The sequence below is a fragment of the Penicillium roqueforti genome (genome assembly GCF_015533775.1).
Source record: "Penicillium roqueforti strain LCP96 04111 chromosome Unknown scaffold_24, whole genome shotgun sequence".
NCBI classification, from domain to species: domain Eukaryota; kingdom Fungi; phylum Ascomycota; class Eurotiomycetes; order Eurotiales; family Aspergillaceae; genus Penicillium; species Penicillium roqueforti.
In genome coordinates, this window is record NW_024067588.1 from 64046 (window position 1) to 91651 (window position 27606).

A 27606-nucleotide genomic window follows, 5' to 3' on the forward strand; every position below is an offset into this window, starting at 1 on the left:
GTTCATTAAATTGGGCTCATTGACAATCCCACTGCCACTGGGCATACCCAACTATTTACAAGCATAAACGGGTTAGATATCAAGGATCAATAACCACAATATCCTTCTCCTCAACTGGCGCCTTAACAATAGGCCTCTTCGGCGCTACAGCCCTCGGCACCGGCTTGATCTGCTCAAGACCGCCCCGGCAACGGCCGCAGAAGTGACGCTTGGGGTCAACGCTCTTCGAGTGTCGCCCGACTGTGAACCCACAGCCCTGGACCTTACAAGCCCATATGTATTTGTGGTTGATCTCGTAGGTGTGTTTGGTCGTGACCTCAACCCGGCCCCCGTAGATAGGGTGGCCTTCCAGTGCGCGGACACATCGGGCGCCCCATTGCTTGAAGCTGGCGCCGTGCTGCGCCGTGCCCTTTGTCCGGTTTTCAGTGACCATGATATCGAGGAGGTGGCAGTATTCGTGTGTCATGGTGCAGAGGATCTTGTCCTCGCTGTCCAGGACTTTCTCGGAGAGCTCAATGGTGGCATAATAACGCCGTTTCTCGGGGTCTTCCACGCCGGATGCTCCTTTCAGGAACCTTTCTGAACGGACGGTTGCCCGGCCGGCGGTGTTTCGGAAATTCTTTGTCCAGATGATTTTGATGCCGCCGGTTTGCTCGGTCATGCGAGTAATCTGGTCATTGGAGGCACTGTCAAGGTGCCGGAGGAACTCTTCGGCAAAGCCGATCTTCTTTTGGTTGAATTCGGCTACTTGGGCTCGGATCTCGCGTTTCCGCGCTGCCTCGGCCTTTTTCTGGGCCTTGATGGTGGTGGGAGTACCCATGCCGGGCGACCTGTCAATTGATATGATAGAGCGAGTGAGAGAAAGGTGAGGCTTCGCTCGTGACGGTGTCACAGGTGGTAGCTTTGTATGGCTTAGGTAGGGCTTCGATGGTAATTCATCCTCTGACTCTGAGCTGTGAGATGTAGTTAGTATGTTGGCCGCTGCCAGACTATGAGTGCACATGAATGCCCACATAGAACTTACTTGCACTGTTCTGGCTGCGTCTGTGTTGTAGACTCATTGTCACTGTTCAGGTCAAGCTCCTCGAGGTGTTTGATGAGGTCGCTAGAGTTGTGCAGGCCGAAATGAGGTGGAGAGCATGAATCAACATGCTTAGGTATTCCTGCCCTACGGATAGGGGATGAAGATTTGGAACTGGTTGCAGGATTCGGTGTGCAGTATTCAGGCGTTGAGATGACTGCCTTTGGTTTCTCAGTTGATCGGTCCGTCTCTTTCACCAACTTGGTCATTTCCATTGATGGTTCCTCATCTGCAGTGGTGTTGGATTCTGCTTCTGATATAGGTCGTCTTCCACGCATGAGTCTTTTTCTTGGCGACCTCACAGGCGATGGAACCGGGCTAGGTTCGGCTTCTATGTCGGCTGTCTCGGAATCCGATGTCTCAAAGGAGCTAAGCTCTTCATTGTCACTGACAATGAACCCGTCTAGTGAGTCAGAGCTATCTTCTTCTTCAAAGCTGAATCCTGGCTCCTCTTGTTCCTCTTGGCGGTCAATCACGGGCTGTGTCGCAACGAAATAATTCACTCTGCTTCTTGTGGGAGCCTGTGTGGCAATCGGCCTTGTTGGCGTTAAATCTGGAGTGCGATGTCCATCTGTGGTGTATCCTGCCACATCGTTCTCTTTGTCGTAATCTTCAGTCTCTCTTCGGATGGCGGGGCGTGGTCTCCGCTTTGCTGGTAGGAGTAACGAGTTCACACGTGCGAGCCCTAGTGTTCTGTGCTTTTGCTGCTTTTCGGTAGACTTGTGCTGTCCAGATTCACTTTCCGATGCTGAGTCGCTGTCGGGGAATATATCGAATGATCCACTTGAACTCTTTGCTTGCCGTTGCGATTTTTGCGGCTTGGTGGGCATATTGTGTTTGACTTTGTTCCCAAGATTGAGACATGGCTCTCCAGGTGGTGAACTGTTGTGAGATTTCCCTGTGCGTGGGACAGTCTCATTGTATGGCGTGTTTTTGACTAGAGGATTGGCTGTATTGACCCTTGCCATGATCGCGATGTTGTTCTGATGGCACAATCTTCGTGGTGTTAATCGGTTAATGATATCCTATAGGTGCTAATGGCGATGATGATGATTTCTCTAAATTAGTTGAACTGTGTTTGCGCTGACCAGGTCAGTGCCGGAGACCCCGGTGTTTTTCGTTGTTGGTGTCATGTCTGTTCAGCTGTCAACGAATTCGTTGGCACGGCAACGTATGTACCCAGCCAGGCCCCAACTCTTGGCAAATCGGGAAACCTAGATCCTTTCCTATTTGTCGGAGGCTGAACATGGCACTGATCCGATAGTCGCTATATCACATTCGCATAACCCATTGGGACTTTGGTGTTGTGTTGTAGACAGGCCCCTGCGCCTCTGCTAGAGCCGCAACAGCAAGGAAACATTGCCAACAAACAAAGGCGTGTTGAGCAGGTGGTGCGTTTTGCTTTCACCGGTGTTCAGTCAACAGTTACTACAATCGCCGCGGTAGCCTATTAAAATGTACTCTAGTCTCCTACAACAAATGTTGCAAAGTAGGAACTACATCGCCTTCGCTATGAATCGATCTTCACACTTGTTCATTTCGATACATATGTGACTTCCGGATTCTCCATTACTATGATGATTGTAATTCTTCCATACGGATTTGAAGATTCACGCGAATAATAGAAGAACTTTCGACGGATATTTTCTTCCAGGGTACATTGAGTGTGCTTCGCTGTTCACCAAGTCCGTCCATCCAGTTAGATCCTTGACTCAGTCCGTCTTCGGAGATGGCTTAGCCAAACGAAACAGAACGTAGTACTTGTCATGCCACTCTTCGTTTGCATCAGTACGGCCTGCGCGTGAAAACCCCGAGAAATGCCTAATTCTGTCAGCTTATAGTGCTCTCCATTCAACAACGGATAAAGCGTACATATTCCCGGTGGCCTTTCATAGATGATCTTCGACATAGTTGACATACACGGTAGGTAACCGTGCTTCTTCAGCTTTCTAATTTTCATGTCAATTGAAAGCACGCCAGGCAGAGAGTTCTTTAGACTTACGGAAAGGCTTGACAAAATTTATCGCGGATCTCTCGGCGCGACTCAATTTCTAGCCCCCAGAATTCTCCTTCCCTGAGAGACTCCCTGGGAACTTTGTCCCAGACCAAATAAGTGATATAGCCCTCCGGAACGATACTATCTTCGCCTTGCTCTCTCTCTTGGTAAGCAAGGAGGTCAGGGACAACATTGCATCCATATTTATTGAGCACTTTCAAGGTCGTCAACTCAACGTGCGGTTGTGGCTTAGCAGCCTGCTTTTGTCGAATTTGAGGGCTCTGATATTGAGTGCCAATGACTGGAATTTGAAAATAAATCCGCATAAAAGCTTTCTTGCTAGGATTTCCTTTGGGGTGGCAGAGAAACTTAGCAGCTGCGTACGGAAGTCCAAGGCCATCGTCAACGTCTTGCTGCATCATCCATTCAGACCGTTCAGAGAGCGTCTTATCGATCACCCAGGTCTGGCGGGGCAGGTGGAGAGGCGGCTCGGATGGTGGATCGAGAGTGATGGCCGTGCCGTCGAGGCCGCACAGGAGCTCGGCGGTTTCGGGATTGTCCAAGCTGACTTGATAAGCTTTGCAACGATGGATGAAGACGTATTTTTGGTCAATGAAAGGCCAGTACAGCTGGTGTTTGAACGAGAGTGAAGGAAACGACAGTTGTTGATGGGAAATGCAAGGCGTAGACCTCCTCGAGCTCTGGTAGACTGGGTGTTAGGGTTTTGGCACCCACAACAGCCTAATAATAAGCAAGCAGTCCGCAATGGTTATTCCAATTCTTCTTGTACTCTCCAAGGAAGTGTCAAATAATGGCTGGACTACCGGTGAGATTAGCCTACGTTGGCTACAAAAGCACTTTATTCCACATACGAATTTGATGGCCACGGTAGCTACCTTACGCCCTAATTCGACCGAATCTACTCCGTATTCCGTATACATCGATATTATACCTCCACTGCGAATCGTTATACAACACTGCATTGCTTGTACAGGAGAACATGAATCTACGCATGGCAAATGAGAGGAGCGTTAAGAAGCGCGCTCGGTCAACTAGACAGAATACCATGCGAGGAAGGTTTAACCATTAAAAATGGCCTGCAGCTAGTTGCGCAGTTAGATTTACCCAATAAGTAGCCCGGACTGTAATCTACTTAGTAGGTCTCATTAGGCACTTAGAATAGAAAAGCCCACCTCGTAGGGGAAATATGGTACGTATCTACACCATCTCCGAGTGTGTAGTGCATTAGTTCATTAATATGGCATTATGGTACTCCTACCGTATTTGTCGTGTCATCCACAACACTACTCCATACAAGGCTCCAATATTCTTTAGGGAAAGAAAAGTTTGATGGTTGTTAACCTTAGAAGTTGTGGTTGATTATATATCGGATGCAACCATGACGAAATATATAACTACATCGACGGCAAAAACACCAAGACAAAGTCTATTTATATGACTGTATATACTGATCTAATATACGTTATGTATAATGAGATCAAGTATGGCAACCATAACTCAAACATACAATGGATGAAGCTGTACTTCCACATAGAATCTATAATGTAGAAAGATATGCCTCCTGTCTACATTGAGAATTAATAAATCTGATAATAAGGTAGCCATGGTTATTATAGCCTATTTACATATAACATACAAGGACTAATAAGCGTCAACTAATGATCCTAGATGGGTGAAACCCAGTCCCAAAGCCAAAACCGCCGACCGAACAATAAAACCATAGAAGGGAGAGCGGACCAAAACCAAGCCAACTGCAGCTCTATGACGTCCAATCATAACCAGCACGACGAGAACCCGAAGACCAGACGTGCATAAGTCTTCAAAGGTCTCAGGTACTATCAAGCCGGCCTCCTTGCTACAGGTACATGATGTTCTACACGGAATGGATGTACTTCCGGAGCATGCGGATCGCAAACGGAGAAGCCACATTATACCGCATGGCTTGCAACTGAGGTTGGGCTCCTGGACGGCTGGACGGACCTGGATCGACACGGGCAGATGGACGTTGACCAGCCATTCCATCGCTCTGCCGATAGAGATCGGCGGCCCCTTGCATCCCAGCACATAGTGGATATGCCTGACTCGTTGCAATCTGATCGGATATAGCCTCCGATTGGTGAGAGGATGTGCCAGTTGTTCGCATTTGTAGATTGACATCACTGGTGAACATTCCTGGCTCTACTTCGGCTGGAGATGGGTAGTAATCGGTTATTTGTTTAGATTATTCGGTGCGAGATGGCTTCGATAGAAGGCTAGTGCAAATAATGTGGCTTGGATATTAAAAATAGAGGAAATAAATGATTTACAGAGAGAGAGCTCTCCATATGGGAGATGACCATCTGGAGTCCTCGGGTTGATTTGTTCTGCTAGCCTTAAGGAATATATTGTAGAACTACACTATGAAAGAGAGTATACTAAAAGTAAGAGACGAAGTAATAGGTACACGCTGTACTAGCACACATTGTTGAGTGCCACTCTACGTGCTCATATCATGCGATTGCGAGCGAAAACGCCGCAACAGACACAAATTTGAATGTTGAATCAAACACTGAGATAAGACAATATTTGAGCAATAATTGGCGCTTGATAGACATGTCTCACTATCAGGGATACAGCATAAAGTGATGTTGTTGCTTTTTGAAATTTTTGATCTAAGTACTTCTAGTTGTATATATATCGTGAGCGAGATTGCACAACCATATTCGAGGACTGGCGGAGATAGCATAAACCATGCCATAAAGCCATAACACCGTACTACAATGTAATACCTGCTAGGGGCAAAAGTATACCCTGTAGTCATATGTTAAGTTCTTTATGTGAAAGGCGGGAATCCTGATTGCTTGTTTGAACTCCCATGGCATTCGATTGGCTACAATAGTACATACTAATTCAAAACTCCGTATTCCGTACTCCATTTCGTGCATAGACGTTGTTGTACAAGTCATGTGGTGCGGCAAGCTTTTCAACAGAAATTATCCAGTACTGTTGTACCTGTACGGAGGACTCCATATATGGACACAACTACGGCCTCAAAAATAGGGGCTGTGATTGGCTCCTGGTCATGACGCAGACGGCGGTGGAGGATAACGGCGCAGAGGGGCCCGGGTCACAGCCCCCTAATTATAAATTGAATCAGTGCTCAAGGTGCGGTCAACTCGACTCCTATGTATAACTATGATAATCATTAGAGGTGCCTTATAAATCAATGGATCTACTGTAGAGATCGAAACCCTTTCACGGGGAGCCAGTGCGAACATTGAATATAAAACGCCCTATTCAGGGGCCAGAGCCAAAAATAATCATGGAAGCGCTTGTATGGTTCTAGAAAGGCCAATGCCATGGCTCCCCTATGTACTCCGTAGGTCCAAGTAAACTATTTTCTAATTAATAGGGGTACGATAAATAACCCTGAATCATTTGCTTATATTTAGCCACATTGAAGCGCTGTCGTGCTAGTGTAGTGTACACAGTATTGAAAGGTGACGGGTCAATACGCCACAATCAGTACAATAAATGTGCGACACTAGGGCACGCCTACCGGCTAATGATCGCTGACTAGGCCCTTTAAGACCGATTTCGCCGAAGATTATTTTTGGTGCTTATTATATAGGAGTGCAATCCAATCGCTATCGGCTTCTTGAGAGTGTAATTGATTATAGGGTCAATAAAGGCCACGGTAAGTGGATAGATAGCGAAAACCCACAGGGGAAAACGAAGATCAGATGTCGAAGATCGGTGCTTATGCAGCTGATGTGTCGTTCCTGTACCTGCCTCCACTAATATGAAAGTGTACAAGGTACAAGTACTCAAAGTAATACTGCAGTCTGCGAGTATATATGTGCTACGGCATACCCGATAAGCATTGGCTTGCTTGTGCAGTGGCGTTGGTATTGCGTACAACTAACATACGGAGGATGGAGTACAATATTTTATGGAGTAGACTTCTGGGTCGAGGCTTGAAAGAATCATTAAGAAAAAGGAATCGGTGATCCACTTGTGTGGACAAGATGAAATCCCGAGTCTAACGGTGGAGATCTTGGAATACCAGTTCTAAGATACAGCGGTATGCATAGAGTCTCAGGTGTATTGGTACATCTATATACAGTACACAGCTGTGTTATATTGATGTATCTGTGACAGACTATCTAGATTGCACAGAGGCTAATGCATCGATAACCTTGGAAGACTAAAAAGATAAATATAGTCAATGACGATTGAGTTTTCAAACGTTATTTAGCGAGTGGTGGAAGATCAAACAAGGCTAGCAAAGGCTGTACTGCCAGGTTTTCTCGTGGTACAGGATCCACCGATAACATCCACTATGGCCTCCGTACGGGGGAGTACATGTATGGGCTTGCCAGCCACAGAATAACCGGCAGTGGAAAGTCAAATGTAATACACATGGGACTGATCGACCAGATTTGAGACAACTTGTATTGCGGTGGCAAATCAGCAAACACCACAACATAAAAAAAAGATTCACTAGTTATGAAAGCAGCAATTTGAATAGAAGATCCAGATTCAACAACAGAAGATATACAATAAGCAGTCTGGTAGCAAAGGTGGTTCTTGTCGCGGGGGATCCATGGAACGGCAGCTGAGGACACGAAGGCCACGGGTCAGAGCTCAAGCTGATATTAATTTTATTTGAGCTTCGAATCAGATTGAAGAACATCAGGAGATAATAATAAACGGAATGTAAAATATGCAAATTACTAGTTCACTTGTATGGTCCTTAGTTGCTACTGGTCACAAATTCCAGAGGCACTGACTCGCCACATAAGCAGATAGATAAGTGTACGTACCCGTACCTAGGTACAATATGTACGCAGTACGCAGCCCGTACATTGTGGCGAACACTGTGAGAGGCAAGTCTGAAAATGGACGCCCTCTACATAGTAGGAATGGAAATTGCCGGTGCAACGCCATCCCTACATACCAAGTATAGTCACCATAGCAGAGTCGACGAATCAAGGCCATTTTTGGAACAACACCAGGTATCTCTGAAAATAGCTTCCGGCCACATTATTTGTTACCGGATTACATGCTGGCTGGGTCGCGGTGGGGCAAGTTTCAGGGGCCGTCGAGACTCCCTTGGATTCCGAGTGTCCATGGGAGATTGTCATTGGATGGTGAGAGGGGAGATTGGGGAAAGGTGAAAAGTGATCGGGGAAAAAACAACAGCGTAATTACAGACGGACGATATCGGTAATTCACAAATGGTCGATCAGCGAGAGACACAGAGAGAGAGAAAGGGAAAGGCGTTTGGTGAATACAAAATACCTGGGAGCGCCAATAGGCTGAACTTAATGCGCCACGTACGGTAAACAAAGGGGGGGGTTGACAGTACCTGGGACAAATAGGGGCTAACCATACTGGGAGCAGGTATCCAGTACCTGCAACTCTGACACGTACCCTTTATAGCTGTAAGATGACGGTAAATTACTCTGGAGACGGAGCCAGTTCCCCCCCGACCCAAAAATAACAAGCATTTTCTGGTCTTCCCTTTCCAACCCCCTTCCATTCGCTTTTTGTTTCCATCTTTCCTTCTAATTTGCTATCTTTCTTGTTCTTTCTTTTTGAAGGATAGGAGGGAGGTTGCTTTGCTCTTCAAACGTTCCCATTGCACCTTCCTTTGCGTGAAACTCTCACCTGCCATTCGTTACGGAGTCTGAGACTCGTTCGACACCTTCGCTTGGGTACTCAAGATAACGCATTTCTTTCCTGCGCTTGCTTCGACTTTCTACCCATGCTCTATTAGTTCGACAACCCGAACAAAAGAAAATAATACTTTGAATGGTCTCCGAGGTGAGATAGGCTTGAGCTTGCATCATTATTGAGCTGGGCAGCTAATCCCCCGCAGAGCTTTGAGCAATAAATCAATCGCGACTCGCTTGTCATGTCGGGCTACGCAGGCGGAGGCCAGTACGACGATGGCTATGCCCACGGGCAGGCACATGGTCAAGCTCATGGGGATGCTCATGGTGACTCGTACTACCAGGACGAACATGCACAGGGTTATTATGACAACCAAGGGTATGGCGATGGCTACTACGATCAAGGGTATAACCACCCCCACATCAGAAAATGGAGTCATGGGCTGACAAGACTAGTAATGGCTACTACGGAGCAGACGGTGTTCACGCCGACGGAGCTCCTGGGGATCATGCAGCTCACGCGGATGCAGGCCACGGATACGCCGACGGCGGATACTACGAGGCTGGGCATATAGATCCCCACGCCGCAGAACCGTACTACGACCAGGGACAAGGGGAACCCCGAGGCCGTCGTGGTCATGATTCCGAGGAGGATTCCGAGACCTTCAGCGATTTCACCATGAGGTCCGAGACTGCTCGGGCTGCGGACATGGACTACTATGGCCGTGGAGACGAGCGGTACAACAGCTACTCAGACAGCCAGTACGGCGGTGCTGGTGGATACCGTCCTCCTTCCTCTCAAGTTTCCTACGGTGCCAACCGATCATCTGGCGCTTCAACTCCTGTCTACGGAATGGATTACGGCAACGCCATTCCCGCCGGCCAGCGCTCGCGTGAGCCTTACCCGGCCTGGACTTCGGAGGCCCAGATCCCTCTCTCAAAGGAGGAGCTCGAGGATATCTTCTTGGATCTGGTCAATAAGTTTGGATTCCAGCGAGACAGCATGCGCAACATGTATGACCACATGATGACTATTCTGGACTCTCGTGCCTCGCGTATGACCCCCAACCAGGCACTTCTCTCCGTTCACGCCGACTACATCGGCGGCCAGAACGCTAATTATCGCCGATGGTACTTTGCCGCCCATCTCGATCTCGATGATGCGGTCGGTTTCGCCAACATGAAGCTCGGCAAGGCAGACCGCAAGACGCGGAAGGCTCGCAGGGCTGCAGCCAAGGCCGCCAAAGCTAACCCCGAGGACGAAGAGGAAACGCTCGAGGCTTTGGAAGGAGACAACAGCTTGGAAGCTGCGGAATACCGCTGGAAGTCTCGCATGAACCGGATGTCCCAGCACGACCGGGCCCGCCAAGTTGCCCTCTATCTTCTGATCTGGGGTGAAGCCAACCAGGTGCGATTCCTGCCGGAGTGTATCTGTTTCATCTTCAAGTGTGCCGACGATTACTACACTTCGCCCGAATGCCAGGCGCGCGTTGAACCGGTGGAGGAATTCACCTACCTCAATGAGATCATCACTCCTCTCTACCATTACTGTCGAGACCAGGGATATGAAATCATGGACGGCAAGTATGTTCGTCGTGAGCTCGATCACAACAACATCATTGGTTACGATGACATGAACCAACTGTTCTGGTACCCGGAGGGTATCGAGCGCATCGGGTTTGAGGATAAGACCCGCCTGGTCGATATTCCTATCTCTGAAAGATGGCCCAAGTTGAAGGATGTGGTCTGGAAGAATGCCTTCTTCAAGACTTTCAAGGAAACTCGCTCCTGGTTCCACATGATCACGAACTTCAACCGTATCTGGGTTATCCACCTGGGTGCCTTCTGGTTCTTCACTGCCTACAACGCTCCAACTCTGTATACCATCAACTACCAACAACAGGTGGACAACAAGCCACCGACGGCTAAATACCTCGGCGCTGTCGGTTTCGGTGGTGCTCTTGTCTCCTTCATTCAGATTCTAGCTACCATTTGTGAATGGATGTACGTTCCCCGACGGTGGGCTGGAGCGCAGCACCTGCACAAACGGTTCATGTTCCTCATTGTCATGTTCATTATCAACCTGGCTCCTGGAATCGTCATCTTCGCCATCTTGCCCATGCTGAAAATGTCAACCAAGACAGAAAACGGCATCGGCCTCGCCATCGGTATTGTCCACTTTGTTATCGCAGTCCTGACAGCCACTTTCTTCGCAATCCAGCCCTTGGGTGCGCTTTTCGGCAATTACATGAAGAAAGGTGGACGCCAATACGTTGCCAGTCAGACCTTCACGGCTAGTTTCTATCGTCTTTCAGGTAACGACATGTGGATGTCATACGGCCTCTGGGTCTGTGTGTTCGGTGCCAAGTTGGCGGAATCCTACTTCTTCTTGACGCTATCTTTCAAGGATCCCATCCGCATCTTGTCCCCAATGCAGATCCACCAGTGTACTGGCGCGCAATACATTGGCAACACCCTTTGCCACCGACAGCCTCAGATTCTTCTGGGCTTGATGGCTTTCATGGACTTGACACTTTTCTTCCTGGATAGTTACTTGTGGTACATTATTTGCAACACAATCTTCTCTGTGGCGCGATCATTCTATTTGGGTGTGTCAATTTGGTCACCGTGGAGAAACATCTTCTCCCGCCTGCCGAAGCGTATCTACTCCAAGGTGCTTGCCACTACCGACATGGAGATCAAATACAAGCCCAAGGTCTTGATCTCGCAAGTTTGGAATGCGATTATCATCTCCATGTACCGTGAGCATCTTCTCGCCATCGACCATGTGCAGAAGCTGCTTTACCACCAGGTTCCCTCCGAGCAGGAAGGAAAGCGCACCCTCCGCGCCCCAACCTTCTTCGTGTCACAGGAAGATCAATCTTTCAAGACTGAGTTCTTCCCACAGGGTAGTGAGGCCGAGCGTCGTATTTCGTTCTTCGCCCAATCGCTCGCTACACCCATGCCCGAGCCTCTTCCCGTTGACAACATGCCCACTTTCACGGTCATGATTCCCCACTACAGTGAAAAGATCCTTTTGTCGCTCCGCGAGATTATCCGTGAAGATGAGCCTTACTCGCGTGTCACTTTGCTGGAATACCTCAAGCAATTGCACCCTCACGAGTGGGATTGCTTCGTCAAGGATACCAAGATCCTCGCCGATGAGACTTCGCAGTTCAACGGTGATAATGAGAAGCCCGAGAAAGACGCTGCCAAGAGCAAGGTTGATGACCTGCCTTTCTACTGCATTGGTTTCAAGTCCGCCGCTCCCGAATATACCCTCCGCACCAGAATCTGGGCTTCCCTCCGATCCCAGACCTTGTACAGGACTATTTCTGGCTTCATGAATTACAGCCGTGCTATCAAGCTGCTTTACCGTGTCGAAAACCCGGAGGTTGTCCAAATGTTTGGTGGTAACTCGGAGAAACTCGAGCGCGAGCTCGAGCGCATGGCTCGCCGCAAGTTCCGTATCTGTGTCTCCATGCAGCGTTACGCCAAGTTCAGCAAGGACGAACGTGAAAACACCGAATTCTTGCTCCGCGCTTACCCCGACCTGCAGATTGCATACTTGGATGAGGAGCCACCTCTCAATGAAGGCGACGAGCCCCGTATCTACTCGGCTTTGATCGATGGTCACTGTGAAATTCTCGAGAACAACTTGCGGAAGCCCAAGTTCAGAATTCAGCTTTCTGGAAACCCCATTCTCGGTGACGGAAAGTCCGACAACCAGAACCATTGCATCATCTTCTACCGTGGTGAATACATCCAGCTTATTGACGCCAATCAAGACAACTACTTGGAAGAATGTTTGAAGATTCGCAGTGTCCTGGCCGAGTTCGAGGAACTGACCACTGATAATGTTTCTCCATACACCCCTGGAATTGCCTCGCCTGACGAGAACCCCGTTGCCATTTTGGGAGCCCGTGAATACATTTTCTCCGAGAGCGTCGGTGTTCTCGGTGATGTTGCCGCCTCCAAGGAACAAACGTTCGGTACTCTTTTCGCTCGTACACTGGCTCAAATCGGTGGTAAGCTTCACTATGGTCATCCTGATTTCTTGAATGCCACTTTCATGACGACTCGTGGTGGTGTCTCCAAAGCCCAGAAAGGATTGCACTTGAACGAGGATATTTACGCTGGTATGACTGCTGTTCTCCGAGGAGGTCGCATCAAGCATTGTGAATATTATCAGTGTGGTAAGGGTCGTGATCTTGGTTTCGGATCCGTTCTCAACTTCACCACGAAGATTGGTACTGGTATGGGTGAACAGATGCTTTCCCGAGAGTACTACTATCTCGGTACCCAGCTGCCCCTCGATCGCTTCCTCTCATTCTACTATGCTCACCCTGGTTTCCATCTGAACAACATGTTCATTATGTTGTCTGTGCAAATGTTCATGTTTGTCCTGATCAACCTTGGCGCCCTGAAGCACGAGACCATCATGTGCCGTTACAACTCCGACCTGCCTATTACCGATCCTCTTGTGCCTACTCTCTGCGCCAACCTGATTCCAATCCTCAACTGGGTGAACCGCTGTGTTATCTCCATTTTCATTGTGTTCTTCATCTCATGGGTTCCTCTTGCAGTCCAAGAGCTGACGGAGAGAGGAGTGTGGCGCATGGCTACTCGTCTGGGCAAGCATTTCGGTTCGTTCTCGTTCATGTTCGAGGTGTTCGTTTGTCAGATCTACGCCAACGCCGTGCACGCCAACTTGTCTTTCGGTGGTGCGCGATACATTGGTACCGGTCGTGGTTTCGCAACGGCTCGTATCCCATTCGGTGTCCTCTACTCACGATTCGCTGGGCCTTCAATTTACCTGGGCGCTCGCCTCCTGCTGATGCTGTTGTTCAGTACCACAACGGTCTGGACTCCCGCTCTGATCTGGTTCTGGGTTTCCCTACTCGCGCTGAGCATTTCGCCTTTCCTGTTCAACCCCCACCAGTTTGCCTGGACCGACTTCTTCATCGACTACCGCGACTACATCCGCTGGCTTTCTCGCGGTAACTCCCGATCCCATGCTTCCTCTTGGATCGGTTTCTGTCGCCTTTCGCGTACTCGTATCACTGGTTACAAGCGGAAAGTGCTTGGTGTTCCATCGGAGAAAGGCTCCGGTGATATTCCTAGGGCGCGAATCACCAACATTTTCTTCGCCGAAATTGTTACGCCTCTGCTTGGTGTTCTGGCAACAGGAATCCCGTACCTATACATCAACTCGCGGACAATGTATTCTGATGATCCCAAGTGGGCTGCGAATCCCATCATTCGCCTTGCGATTATTGCTTTTGCCCCCGTCGGTATCAATGCCGGCGTCGCGGGTATGTTCTTCGGCATGGCTTGCTGTATGGGCCCATTGTTTGGCATGTGCTGCAAGAAGTTCGGTGCTGTCCTTGCTGCTATTGCCCATGCCATCGCTGTGATTATCTTCCTCATCATCTTCCTGGCCATGTTCTTCCTGGAATCCCTCAGCTGGCCCCGAACCATCTCTGGCATGATCGCTGCTATGGCTCTCCAGCGCTTCCTCTACAAGGTGATCATTGCCCTCGCTCTGACCCGTGAATTCAAGAACGATCAATCCAATATTGCATGGTGGACCGGAAAATGGTACGGCATGGGTTGGCACTCCCTTTCTCAGCCTGGACGTGAGTTCCTGTGCAAAATCACTGAACTTGGTTATTTCGCCAACGATTTCTTCCTTGGCCATGTTCTCCTGTTTGCCATGCTCCCGGCCCTCGCCATTCCCTATGTCGACACCTTCCATTCGGTCATCCTGTTTTGGCTGCGCCCAAGGTATGTAGCTCCTCATCTCCACACTACGAAAACTCTGTACTAACGAAGCATGCTTCTAGCTCTCAAATTCGCCCTCCTATCTACTCTCTCAAGCAGTCCAAGCTTCGCAAGAGACGCGTTGTTCGCTTCGCCATTCTCTACTTCTTCACGCTCTTCATCTTCCTCATTATTATCATTGCGCCTATTGTGCTGCGAAATACGAAGCAATTGGATAGCATCTTGTCCGGCGGCATCTGGGACAGCCTGGGTGTCTCTAAGCCGTCTTCGATTGGTCTTCTGCAACCACTTGATCACGGACTCAATGACACCGTCTCCTGGTACACTGGCTCTAATATCCCCAAGGGCTACACCTCAGGCAGCATCCCAGCCGCCTCCGAGGGCACCGGAAAGTGGTCCATCTAATCGCCTTGGCGAAACGACATGGAAATGCCTTGTACAAAGTTATGCGTTTACTAAAATTCGCTGCATTTTTCTGAACTCACCGGCGCACAATTTGATATTAATGAATGGTTGCTTCCAAATATTGTTTGTGGAATGACGCTTGTATGAAGGGGTCTTCCAAGTCATCCTCGGGGGTTTACCTTCGTTTCACCAGCTTTCTTTGCTTGTTTTATTTTACACTTCTACCGGAATTAAATTGCATTGCTTTCAAGAAAATATTCTTCATGTTCGTAATCCCTAATTTCACAGTAGAATGTCCAAAGAATATGCAATGCACGGGTCAATAGATGGGTCACGTGTACCGAGGTTCCCAACACTCCGAGTCTCCCGTTTCATCTTCCCTCCGTTCTCCACGATCAAGCACCACTCTTTCGCGTCTCTTCTTAACCTATCATCTCTCAGGTATCTCGCTGGCCTGGCGTACCGCATAAACCGCGCTCTCTTCAACCCTCCGCCATGGATCTCCAGGAGACCCAGCGTATCCTTTCCGAATATCTGCACGAACTCGCAGATCTATTCCACCGTGTGCCTGGCTCCGCAATCTTCCTCCGCTACGTGAAATCCAGCTATCAAGATGACCCAATTCGTTCTGCCGTCGAACTTTTCCTCTTCCTCTTTGCCGTGCGATACCTTCTAGCGCCCAAGTATTCGACCAAACCGGGCGTGGTACCACTGACGGAAGACGAGATTGACGACCTCGTGGACGAATGGACCCCGGAGCCCCTGGTCGGGGACCCGACGGCCCTGGAAGCGATGGAAGTTGATAAGCGGACCGTGATTGTTGGGTATCGTACCCCCTATTGCTTCTGCCTGACGATACTCCGCGGATATTTTACTGACAAGTGGAATCCGGCTCTGTAGCCCTGTAGGCCCGAAATCGAAACTCACCAACGGCCGCACTGTGATGAACCTTGGTTCCTTCAATTTCTACAACTTCAATACGAATGAGTCGCTCAAGGAACAGGCTATCCAGACACTCCGTGCTTATGGTGTGGGTCCATGCGGACCGCGTGGTTTCTACGGCACTCAGGATGTTCACATAAAGACTGAGGATGATGTCGCGTCGTTCTTGGGGACCGCGGCTTGCATTATCTACTCCCAGGCCTTCTCTACCATTTCTAGTGTTATTCCGGCCTTCTCGAAGCGTGGTGACATTATCGTCGCGGATAAAGGGGTTAGCTTTGCTATTCGAAAGGGTATTCAGATCTCTCGAAGCATGGTCCGATGGTATGAACATAATGACATGGAGGATTTGGAGCGCGTGCTCGCGAAGGTCACTAAGGAGCAGGCCCGGAAGCCCCTGACTCGCCGATTCATTATCACCGAGGGTTTGTTTGAGTCTTATGGCGACATGGCGGACTTGCCCAAGATCGTATGTGAACCCGTTACATGAGATTATGAATTGGAATGCTGACAACTGTTGCAGATCGAACTACGACTCAAGTACAAGTTCCGTTTGATTCTCGATGAAACCTGGTCCTTTGGTGTTTTGGGACGCACTGGCCGTGGTATCACGGAGCACCAGAACGTCGATGCTGCCGAGGTTGATATGATTGTGGGGTCCCTGGCCGGTCCCCTTGTTGCTGGTGGTGGCTTCTGTGCTGGTTCAGAGGAGATTGTTCACCACCAGCGTATTTCGGCTGCTGCTTATACCTTCTCTGCTGCGCTTCCCGCTCTTCTTTCGACTACCGCCAGTGCCACTATCAACATCCTCCAGAACAACCCTGAGACAGTGTCACAACTTCGTGAACACACCAAGGCTATGCGGGCTCAATTGGATCCCCGAAGCGACTGGGTTTACTGCACTAGCGCGCCTGAAAATCCTATCTTGGTTTTGGTCATCAAGCCGGAGGTTGTGGCTGCTAAGCGTCTCACAGAAGATGACCAGCAGTTCTTGCTTCAAGATGTTGTCGATGAGGTATGTCTACATGTTTTTTCATTTTAACTGAAGTCCATTTCTAATATCCGCAGTGTCTGGCCAACGGCGTTCTGATTACGCGGCTCAAGACCCTCGAGGACAACTTCCAGCCTAAGCAGGTTATCCCGCCCGCCCTGAAGGTGTGCGTCACTACCGGTCTCACCAAGAAAGAGACCGAAAAGGCAGGAACGATTATTCGACATGCCATTACCAAGGTGATGAGCAAGAGGAAGTAATGCCCTCCCCCGCCGCTTAGCTCTGGTCCTGACCAGCCATTCGATGACTGCCCACGCCTATATGACGGACTCCATCAATTTACCATTCTCCTCAGTCGACCTACGCCCTAATGCCTTGTATTGTTACTTTGTCGATATACATTCTTATTGCATCCCCTGCACAGGCCCACCATTTTCTCTTTTTGTTGGCGGTTGATCCTATACCTGTGCATGGTTCTAAGTTGTTTAATACTACCCTTCTGCCCTTGGCTGTTTGCTTCAAGGATGTCTATTTTGTATACATTATTCAGATCAAAACCCTCTTCGTCCCATGAATGGACGCTATTGCTATATCTTTCGATTCTTTGCTTCAATTGTTCTTTGCTATAGTAGTATACACTGGACCTCAGCAGCAGGCCAGCAGCCTCATATCTCCAGGCCAGACTCCAACCATATAAATGCCCCTTCCTCCGCCACCCCCTTCCAATGTCTCTCAATAATATCAGATAACATCTCGCTAGCATTCTACTTCACATTTACCGAATTCCTCAATGTGTCCAAGCGGACACCCGAGAATGGGCCCCACATTCCATCTCCTCCATCATTGGGAGCATTCATGGTTCATCGCCGACTTCGAGATCTTGTACGATGGCCCCGCACGCAAGATCTCCTCGTCGAGCGAATCAGACGCCGAAGGATTTCTCAACCAAGCCAAGGGGCATGTTTGAGACCTGGAAGCTCCCTGATTCCATTCCCTAGATCTAAGCGCTATGCTTGGCTATCCTTGTGTTTACAATCTCTACCAATTGAGTCCACGTAGGTCGATCTGTGCTCCAGCCCGCCAGCATGGTTATAATGGATCGGATCGGCAACATATGTGTGGGTTTCCAGAAGGTTGCAAAGTTACTCATGTTATAGACGTCGACTAAGTTCAGCTAACTTCACTCGAGTGTGTTGAGATCAGTCTCCCCCGGGAGAACCTGGCTGCAAAATGAAGCGCCTTACTCAGTCACTTGTTGGCCTGCTACTTGCCTGTGGTGTTTGCGCCGAAGCTGGGGGTAAGAACGATATTATCCATGCTTGTAAAGGATTTTGCTGATAGCGATAGCCGACAAACAACCCCGTGCAAATCTCGCTCAACCAGCCTATACCAAAGAGGTAGTCGTCTGGGTCAATGAGAAGGGAGAAACCATCAGCACGGAAACACACTACGTCCAGGCCTTGACCTCTGCGCTCCAAGAGAATGTTAGTAGATAGAACTGTTCCCGAAGAAGAGAAGAGATGTTGGTTCCTCATCAAAAGCCAGCCCTAACTCTCTCATCAAAGCAACCCTCAATATCAACCCCGGATACAAATGGTGCACCACCACACGCCCTATCTAAGAACAGCAACGACCACCCCGTCCCAGCCAAGGGCAAACCCAAGAATCTACCACACCACCCACACAAGCACCCCAAACCAGCCGTCTCCCATTCCCACCAAAACCAACACCCAAACGCCAACTTCGGCATATCCTACTCCCCCTACAAAGCAGACCGCACCTGCAAGAACCAAGAAGAAGTAAACCAAGACTTAGACCGAATCTCCTCATACTCCTTCATCCGCATCTACGGAACAGACTGCGACCAAACCAAAACCGTAACGACCGCCGCCCGCCGCCACAACATGCAAGTCTTCGCCGGCATCTACGACCTAACCAACTTCCCCTCCAGTCTAGACGCCTTCAGCGAAGCAATAACAGATCCAAACGGCAAAAAAGACTGGTCAATCTTCCACACAATCGCCGTAGGCAACGAGCTCGTAAACGGCGGCACCAACTCCGCCACCGACGTCGCAGCCGCCGTACAAACCGCCCGCTCCATCCTCCGCGCACAGGGGTACACCGGGCCCGTCGTCACAGTCGACACTTTCTCCGTGCACCTCGACCACCCGGAACTCTGCCACGTGTCCGACTACTGCGCGGCGAACTGCCATGCTTTCTTCGACGCCACGCAGCAGCCTGCTGGCGCCGGCGCGTATGCGCTCGAGCAGGCGCGCAGTATCTCGGCTGGGGCTGGGGGGAAGCGTACTATGATTACGGAGTCTGGGTGGCCGCATGCTGGGGATGCGAATGGGGGTGCGGTTCCGTCGAAAGAGAATCAGTTGGCGGCGGTTGAGAGTTTGAGGAGGAGTTTTGAGAAGAGGAGGGAGGATTTGGTACTCTTTACGGCTTTTGATGATTTGTGGAAGGATGATAATATGTATACTTTTAATGCGGAGAAGTTTTGGGGCATTCATGGAGGGTTGTAGAGCTGGTGGAGGTTTTCTTTTCTGTTGCTCAGTTAAGTCGGCTTTTGCTCTTTCTTTGGCTGGATGCATGCAATTGTTCGTGTACATAGATCACTCTGGAATTATAGGATAGTCGAATGAAGAACGAGGTATTAACAAAGTTTGATATGGTTCGCTGATGATACTACTTGTACATGATATTGCAGACTATACATTAGAAGCAATCCGTTCAGGAACAAACAGAGCTTAGCTGCGGAACGTCAGAGCAGCCTCGCGTTGCTTCGCCTCTTCCTCCGAACGCGCCTCGATCTGATCCATCCAGCCATCCTTACGGGTAAGCTCATCGAAAGCCTCCTTGTTCGACGGAATATCCCAGAAGAAATCTTTCTCGCTCGGGGATGTCCGATGAGCCTCCACGTCCCGGGCATGGCGAATAATAAGTGCAGTCAGCATGCCGCGGGACTTGCTACTCGGGTTGATGCCCAGCTGGTTCATCTCCCGCAGGATCGATGTTACAGCGGGAAGATCCTTGCATACGCGCCAGTGGTAGTGGATCAACTCATCGTACAATCCAGAGGAAGCACCGAGGAAAGTAGACACACGGCCGTACTCTTTGATCGTCGAGCGGAATTGAGGGATGAGTGGGGATTCGCGGAAGTGCGTGTTCAGCACGCGGAAGGCGATCAGGAGGGTCTTCGGGTATAGAGCTACTACGACGGGGGCGACTGGGACAACGGCTGGGACGCGGAGGGGTCCTGATGGCCGGGTGGGTGGTTCGGGCTGGTCTGCTGTGCTCACACTCTCCGGGTCTGAAGCCTCCACGAGAGATTTCTCGTCCAGGTGGCGCAGCATGGAGAAGATGCGCTCTTTGCAGACCTCCCACACGCCCAGATCGCCCTTGCCTTCCTCGATAGCTTGGAAAAGTGCGAATTCGATATGCTCGGATTCTGCTTGCACGACGATCTCTATCGCCCGCCGCAGGCTGACGGTTACTTCGGCGGCGGTGGCTGTGGCGGGCTCGGTATAGCCCAGATCGCGGAGCTTGATTCGCTTTGGACCTTGGTTCTCTGCTGGGACTTGTTCTTCCGTTTCTGACTTCTCTGGTCGTCGGTAAGAGGAGTAGTCGTCCTTCGCCTGCTGCTTGGCTTTCGTATCTGCCCTCTTTCGTCTTGGGTCTTTTAGCAGATTGTCAAACACCGACATGAGCTCTGCCATTTCGGCTTTCTTCTCCTCGCTCATTGGTGTCGATGAGCTCGCCTCGGTAGTTTCCCCATCGTGTTTGAATCCAAGCTGCTCTAAGAGTCCTCCGAATATCAATTTCTCCTGGCTGGTGATCTTCGGTGCTATCTTCGTTGTCTTCTTCACGACAGACGGTCTGAGGCTAGGCCTTTCAGATACAGATGCTGCGCGTTTCTGCAGATAGCTTCGTCGCGGTTTCGGAGCTGCCTCGGTCTTTGAGCTGTTGGTAATTGGTTGTTCAGAAGCATTCTGACTTGTGTTATCCTCCGCTAATGATTTGTTTTCTGTTGCATCATTGGCCTCGGCATTGTTCTGGGTAGAAAAAGAGCGCGGAAAACGACGATTGAATTGGTTCCGAGCCGCGGATGAGAGTGGTGTAAGTGTGCGTGTTTGATATAGGAAAGGTGCCGTGGAATTGCTTCTTGAGAGAAGGCATAGCCGGTTGATATTTGTCGCCATAGCTGCGTCCTTAATTGCGCAGCCTTGTTCTTGCACTTCTTAGAGTAAATCCAACCTGGAGTAACTCTTACTTCTTCTCTTTCACCTTTCAACTTTGCAACTTCACTCTAAAAAAAGAAAAACAAAAGATCACTTTTTCTTTAAAGAGCACGGACTCCGGTGATCAACTTCCCTCAAAGTCACGTGATGTCGTGTAACTGGCCCACGCGTTTCCAAGACGTGCCTCGCACCCCAGAGGCGCAAACCGCACGCGAACCCGGTACGCCTGAGATTCCCGAAACGAACATGTCGGGGAAAACTGAGTTGTCAGACTTCGAACAGCAGCGCTTAGCAAATATTGCCGAGCGCGACGCGCTGTTGAAGAAACTCACTCTCGAATCGCAATCCTCGGGACTCTTCGCAAGCCCTAAGAATCCCCGCAGCAATGGCGTGAAACCGAAAAAGCGCGCAGCTCCTAAAGTGAAGACTGAGGAAGTTATCACACCGCGGCGTACGTCCTCACGCCTTAAGGGCATTGCGGCCGAAAGTGAAGTAGCAAAGCGCAAGGCCGACGACGAATATGAGGCGATGCGCGAAGCAGATAGACTCAAGAGGATGCGCCGGACAGACTCATTCAGTCAGGCAGATATGTTTATTTCTGGGCAGAAGCTTAGTCCTGATAGCCTGATCGGCGTGGATGTTATCACCAAGGGTGTTGCGAAGCCCTATGAGAGGACCTTCGGGAAAGATGAAATTGAGAAGACGACGGACAAAGACCTGAAGGCTCTTCGGAAGGAGATGAATGGGTTGAAATTGTGGGAGTCTTGGGATCCTCAACGTAATCACTATACTCTCCACCCACAAGCTACCATTCTGACACATTTTCGATCATTACAGGGATCAAGATCACCCCGGAGCGTGTGTATAGCATGGTCTTTCACCCATCCGAATCCAAACCTCTTATATTCGCGGGTGACAAACTGGGTCATCTGGGCATGTTGGATGCTTCGCAGGAAAAGCCTACCCCGGGTGAAGACGACGACGAGGATGACTTTGATCCAGATCCAGTCCTAACCACATTGAAGCCACATACTCGGACCATTAGCGCAATGATGGTCAACCCCTCAAAGCCGACACATCTGTATACGGCAAGTTACGACAGCTCGATTCGATCACTGGACTTGGAGAAAATGGTCTCTTCAGAGACCTATGCTCCCGAATCTACTACTATTGACGAGGCACTCTCCGGAGTAGACATGGCCCCCAATGACCCTAACACATTGTACTGGACTACACTCCAGGGTGGATTCGGGCGATACGATACGCGAACGCCGCGGAAAGATACCAATGTGTCAAACTGGGAACTCTCTGAGAAGAAGATCGGGGGCTTCACACTGTGTCCCACCCAGCCCAACTACTTCGCCACGGCCAGTCTAGATCGATTCCTGAGACTGTGGGATCTGCGCAAGCTGTCGCCGGAGGATCCCACTCCTGTTGCCGAGGATGAAAGCCGGCTGTCTGTTTCCCACGCAGCCTTCAATTCTGCTGGGCAGATTGCCACCTCGTCCTACGACGACACATTGAAGATATACGATGTGGGCGCGAAGGGTCTCTTTTCGTGGAAGCAGGGCCACACACTTTCAGCAAAGGAGTTTAAGCCAGACACAGTTGTCCGCCACAACTGCCAGACTGGCCGCTGGGTTACTATGTATGCTTATCCCTCTCTTTCCTTTTTCGCATCCCTTTTCGTTCTGCCAAGTATCATTACCTAACTTTGTTCTTCTAGTCTCCGCCCTCAATGGCAACTGAACCCGCAATCTTCCATCCAGCGCTTCTGTATCGGCAACATGAACCGTTTTGTCGATGTGTACAGCAGCAATGGGGATCAGCTTGCACAGCTTGGTGGAGATGGGATCACGGCTGTTCCTGCCGTGGCTGTATTCCACCGTAGCAAGAACTGGGTTGCTGGTGGCACCGCTAGTGGCAAGCTCTGCTTGTGGAAGTGATATGAATCTTCGCTCATCTTCTTTATGCAGTGTGAGGCTGTATAGGTTATTTGCTAATTATTTTACTGTGTTTTGAGCTTCCTTTGAAGATTCGGTGTTGTAGGAGGCGTGTTGCCTAGGATTTTGTTTATCCCCTGCTGTGTTGTTATGACGACAGACTTGCTATTGTTTTCCAATGTACAGAGACCTTGATCTGTTATTTCTATCTAATAACAGTCACAAGCTTACAAAAATGAGAACACCAAGCCATTCCATCTATTGGAAAAACATAAAAATAGTAATAGGTATTTACACGATGGCCACCATCTCCAGAGGAATCCGAACACACAAGAAAAAGACCCAGATGATTCCTCAGAACGACCAAAAAGAGAAAAACACAAGAGCCTCAGCCGAGTTCAAAATCAGATCGTGTTCTTTTTAGCTCTCTTTGTTTTTATCTTAGAGCTAGACTGGAGGAGACGTGTATAAGGGAGGGCGGGACCATGAAACACACAATCAAAAGAAGGAATGGGTATCAACACCATGACACATGCTTTAGGGGAGAACATAGACATATAGATGATCAGGCAGAACGGAACTCGAGGCAAAAGATGGGGATAAAAGAGGAACGTTGGAATCATGAGCAATCATAAGCACATGGGAAAGAGATAGGCGAGAAAGAACAAAGTCAAAAACACGTAAGAATGAAAGGAGATTGCATGGGCAGGCATTGGTGCATTAAGATTCATTGCGTAGATCCTCGTGCGAGTGGTTGTTTTGATTCTGGTCACGTTCCTTAGCCTTGCGTCGGGAGGGAGCAGGAACAAAGTCGAAGAAGCGGTACTTGCTCGAGGAGGAGGACTCTTTCGTGACGCTGGCCCTGCGTGCCTTGGCAGTATCAGAGTACTCGAGAGAGTAGGTCGAGGAGTTCTTCGAGCTTCCGGTACTGTCACGTGGGTCAGACCAGCGTGGGATGGCAAATGGAATGCGGCTTTGATCCCAGGTCGCCGATGACGAGCTTGGAGGAGTGTCATCCTCGGGATCGGGAACCTGGTCAGTGGAGTGGCGAGCTGGAGGACGCGTAGGGAAGTAGCCAGTCGAATTGCGATGGCTGCTTGGGGCGGTACCAACTGCCGTTTCTGGCGCTGGAGTGCCGGGTTTGCTTAAGCTCTCGTCGTAGAAGGTAACAGGTCGCTCCATCGAATCGACCAGTGCTTCCCATTTGATCTCAAGGTTTCCACTCGGCCGTTCTGCTTGCTCGGCTCGTTTGAGACATTCCTCGGTGCGTGCCCGCAGGCGAAGGGCTTCTTTTTGGAACTTGGCAAGGCTGACGTCCAGCTCGGTCAATTCGTTGAGTCGTTCCGGGGAGACATCAAGCCAGACTCGTATCAAGTTCGCAAAGGAGCGGGCATGGTCAATGAGAAATGGAAGGCTAGGGAATCCCTCACGCGATGTGGGGGGCAACCGCCCAAGGATTTGGATAGGGGTGGTGTAGGAGGGTGTGACGATGGGGACTGGTCGATCGGCGGGAATCGCACAAACCGAATCAATAAAGTCTTTGAATTCCGTGCGATGACCAACGAGGAATTTGTTCATCGGTTCCATCCAAGGTTCTTTATTGCCGAATGTTGTCATATTGGCCAGACCTTGCAAAGCTTTGGCAATGAGGGTCAAAGTGCGCTGTGCACGAGGACGAGGGTGATCTGGAGATGATTAGCAAAAGGACAAGTCAAGGTACGAGCGTAGTTCCATACCTTTCAAAAGCCCGAACAATTTCGGGTTCAGAATAGCCGGGCAGAAGAAGCGTAGGAAGAGGAAACCAGAAACACTACTGTACGTCACGGACCGGAGGAAGTCACCATAACGATCGTCTGCACACGCCCTGACATGCCGGAAGATGCGTCGCAGTTCTGGGGGACACCTCGACGCAGATCCCGCAATGGATTTCCACACGCTTGTGGTGAGAGCTGTAAGGTTTCGCCAGTTGCGTTCAAGATCCTCCTGGCGTGGAATTCGAGACGGATCAACTTCGCATTCCGGATCGCTCTCATCAATATCGCGTAGTCGTTCCGCGACAGTCTCCTCCAAGTACTGTTTGCCCAAACGACGCATGTGAAGATCGAGGGCCTTAGTTAGAAGCGAGTTTCCACGGAACAAGAGGTTAGCCTCCACAGTGGCCGTCCTTCCCATGTCTCTGACAAGGACCTCGCGCTCTTGACTAGTCTCCTGTGGGTTGGTCGAATGAATCCTCGTTGTATACCTCAGCCGGTTGGTGGTGGATTCTTTGTGAACCCCATCGATTTCATCTTCAACCAAGGCTGAGATCCATTCCACCGTTGACCCTGAGACCTGATAAATGTTCAGAAGCATCTCGGCCAGGTGATTTAGCTCCGATGACATCAGTTGTGCCATGTTGATTGTCAGGCCATTAGTGAAGGAGTGGAGAAGTTCCGACATTGCCGAGTACTCATCGGACATCAAGACGACAGTTTCCTCCATCCGTGCTCTCATGAACATCTCGCCAATTGCCTGATCTTGATTATCCAGGATAGGCCACCACTTTTCTATATCCACGCCGGCATCCAATTCTTCGAGTCGCAGGTCTACCCGTCCGAAGACAATATCATTTGCGGAAATTTCAATTTCATCCAGCATGTTCACCGCATTCACGTCTTGGTTGGGTGCGTATGTTCCATGCGCGATAAGTGTCCAGTCCCTCTGTGTCGGGTTGAGGGTTTTAACGAGGATAGAGGCTTGGGATAGTACTGGCGGTAGATCAGTGAAGATAAAATCTTCTCGCCAGAAAGGATTCATGGTGCGATACTTGACAGCAGTCTTGCCACGAATTTCCCCATCGAGGAGCACCTCCGTGTAATAGTCGCTGACCTTCGAGCTTGGAACAGGCTGACCATGTGATCTTGATGCCTTTCGGCTTCGGGGAGTGTCCTCCTCTATGGGGCGAAACAGCTTCGCCTCCACAATTTTCAAGCTCAAGAATCTTTCAATCCGGAACATGTCTTTTGTCACTGCTACTTCGTTTGCCTCGCTTTCTGGTTTTCGATCCCCTCCCTTAGACACCGGACCATAGAGCTCTGGGATTGTAAATGCACGGAGAAGTACAAACCAAACCTCAAAGAGAACACGGTTTTCGAGAGCGAGGTATATAGGCCGCACGTTGGAATCGGATACCGGGTGTGCTGTATATTGAGGATAGATGGCAATGCAAAACTCATCATCCAACACCGATGAGTTCAGCTGCTGAATAGCACAGCGTGATAACTGGGACAACTGCACATATGCTAAGAGAGCGACGTCGGACTCTGTGTAGAGCTTGAAAAAGCCGTTTTCTTGTAGTGTGCAGCTCACCTTCTGCCACGAGGAAGAAAGAGCCCTTGATTGTCGGTACGTAGATACGCGACGTCCGGACGACGGCATTGCACCGGCAGCAGACGGTTTGTCCCATAGAAGCATCTTACCAACTTTGATGATAGTTGCATCCTTTTGTGATGCGGTTTCCGAGTTGCGTCGACGTTCGGGGATCCGTCGGTCTCCAATCACAACCTCTTGAGGCTTTGTCATCTTGTTCTGAACGCCCTTGGGCCGAATTGGTTGCCAACAAAGTAGAGCTGCAAGCCAAGAATCGAAGGTTTCGTTCACGTGCGGTCGTAGTTGTATCCCAAGCCCCGAGGTAAATGTGTGAACGCTCAGATAGGTGCACTGGAGCTCAGGGTCCCACAATGTCCGAACTCGACAACCACGTAGATCAGGAATTAATGTTTTGGCCAATGCCGGCTCTCCCTTGGCTTGGTAAATGAGACTTCCAGTCGCGACGTTGATAGCGCAGTATCCGGATGTCCAGGCAGTGGTCGAGGCTGTTCGAAAAGATAGAATGCCATGCATTCTACCGCAGGTGGTCTTCATCAGCTGCAGGATCTTGGTGCCTTCCGCACTCGAGAGGGGCGCGCCAAATGAATCTTGATTTTGTGCTCCACCGGCGACCAGACCTGCAACTTTGCTCAGTCGATGGCGAGGGACGGTCTGGCTGTTGTATTTTGGGGACTCAATTGACGGAAAACCGATGGAAGAAGATGGATCGTCGGGCACTTTCGATTGAGAGGGACTGGCCGTGTTAATTGACCCAACGCGAGTTCGAGTTTTGTTGGGGTTGACGTCGCTGTGCTCGTCAGCCGCTGTTGTCCTTGATCGCGCCCGTTGACTCCTTGCTTCCAGCGGAGAATCTTCTTCGCCTGCTGCAGATGAATGTTTGTTGAAATCCCGACGACGTTCTGGTTCGACGGGCCGTGATCGCACGGTGTTTCGAGCTGAAGACAAAGCGCCGCCCGTGAGGTGCTCCGGTTCGGATGAGGGGGAATTGTTGACAGAGGGTTGTGACTCTGGCGTCACAGTTCGAATGGTAGTTTCTCGGAAACTGTCGGGATAGACCATACCATGCCGGTCCCTAGATGAAGACTTCTTGCTAGCACGCCGTTCCACTGGACGACTGTATAACGCTTGGTGCATCGAGCTTCGCTTGTACGCGTTCGGATTCTCGGGCTCCAT

At 50.0% G+C, this 27606-nt stretch overlaps 6 protein-coding genes across 6 annotated transcripts; 3 read left to right on the forward strand and 3 right to left on the reverse strand.

The window, feature by feature from the left end:
• Positions 1-79: 79 nt before the first annotated feature.
• Positions 80-4630, reverse strand: LCP9604111_7533 (uncharacterized protein; the record flags this gene model as incomplete). The annotated part of the gene is made up of 6 exons (XM_039075576.1): positions 80-953; positions 1025-1877; positions 2843-2902; positions 2954-3030; positions 3084-3654; positions 4606-4630. 6 exons carry the CDS (start codon positions 4628-4630, stop codon positions 80-82), a joined length of 2460 nt encoding a protein of 819 aa, XP_038926399.1.
• Positions 4631-8997: 4367 nt separating this feature from the next.
• Positions 8998-14944, forward strand: LCP9604111_7534 (1,3-beta-glucan synthase; the record flags this gene model as incomplete). The annotated part of the gene is made up of 3 exons (XM_039075577.1): positions 8998-9161; positions 9212-14542; positions 14602-14944. The coding sequence occupies 3 exons, from the start codon at positions 8998-9000 to the stop codon at positions 14942-14944; spliced, it is 5838 nt and encodes a 1945-aa protein (XP_038926400.1).
• Positions 14945-15439: 495 nt separating this feature from the next.
• LCP9604111_7535 (CAZyme family GH17) lies at positions 15440-19405 on the forward strand (the record flags this gene model as incomplete). Its single annotated transcript, XM_039075578.1, has 7 exons — positions 15440-15768; positions 15845-16355; positions 16410-16901; positions 16955-17116; positions 18081-18174; positions 18225-18361; positions 18443-19405. The coding sequence occupies 7 exons, from the start codon at positions 15440-15442 to the stop codon at positions 19403-19405; spliced, it is 2688 nt and encodes an 895-aa protein (XP_038926401.1).
• A 225-nt stretch (positions 19406-19630) lies between these two features.
• On the reverse strand, positions 19631-21082 carry LCP9604111_7536 (uncharacterized protein; the record flags this gene model as incomplete). The annotated part of the gene is made up of 1 exon (XM_039075579.1): positions 19631-21082. One exon carries the CDS (start codon positions 21080-21082, stop codon positions 19631-19633), a length of 1452 nt encoding a protein of 483 aa, XP_038926402.1.
• Positions 21083-21268: 186 nt separating this feature from the next.
• Positions 21269-23067, forward strand: LCP9604111_7537 (WD domain protein; the record flags this gene model as incomplete). Its single annotated transcript, XM_039075580.1, has 3 exons — positions 21269-21899; positions 21959-22769; positions 22848-23067. 3 exons carry the CDS (start codon positions 21269-21271, stop codon positions 23065-23067), a joined length of 1662 nt encoding a protein of 553 aa, XP_038926403.1.
• A 717-nt stretch (positions 23068-23784) lies between these two features.
• LCP9604111_7538 (GTPase-activating protein BUD2) lies at positions 23785-27606 on the reverse strand (the record flags this gene model as incomplete). The annotated part of the gene is made up of 2 exons (XM_039075581.1): positions 23785-24749; positions 24801-27606. The coding sequence occupies 2 exons, from the start codon at positions 27604-27606 to the stop codon at positions 23785-23787; spliced, it is 3771 nt and encodes a 1256-aa protein (XP_038926404.1).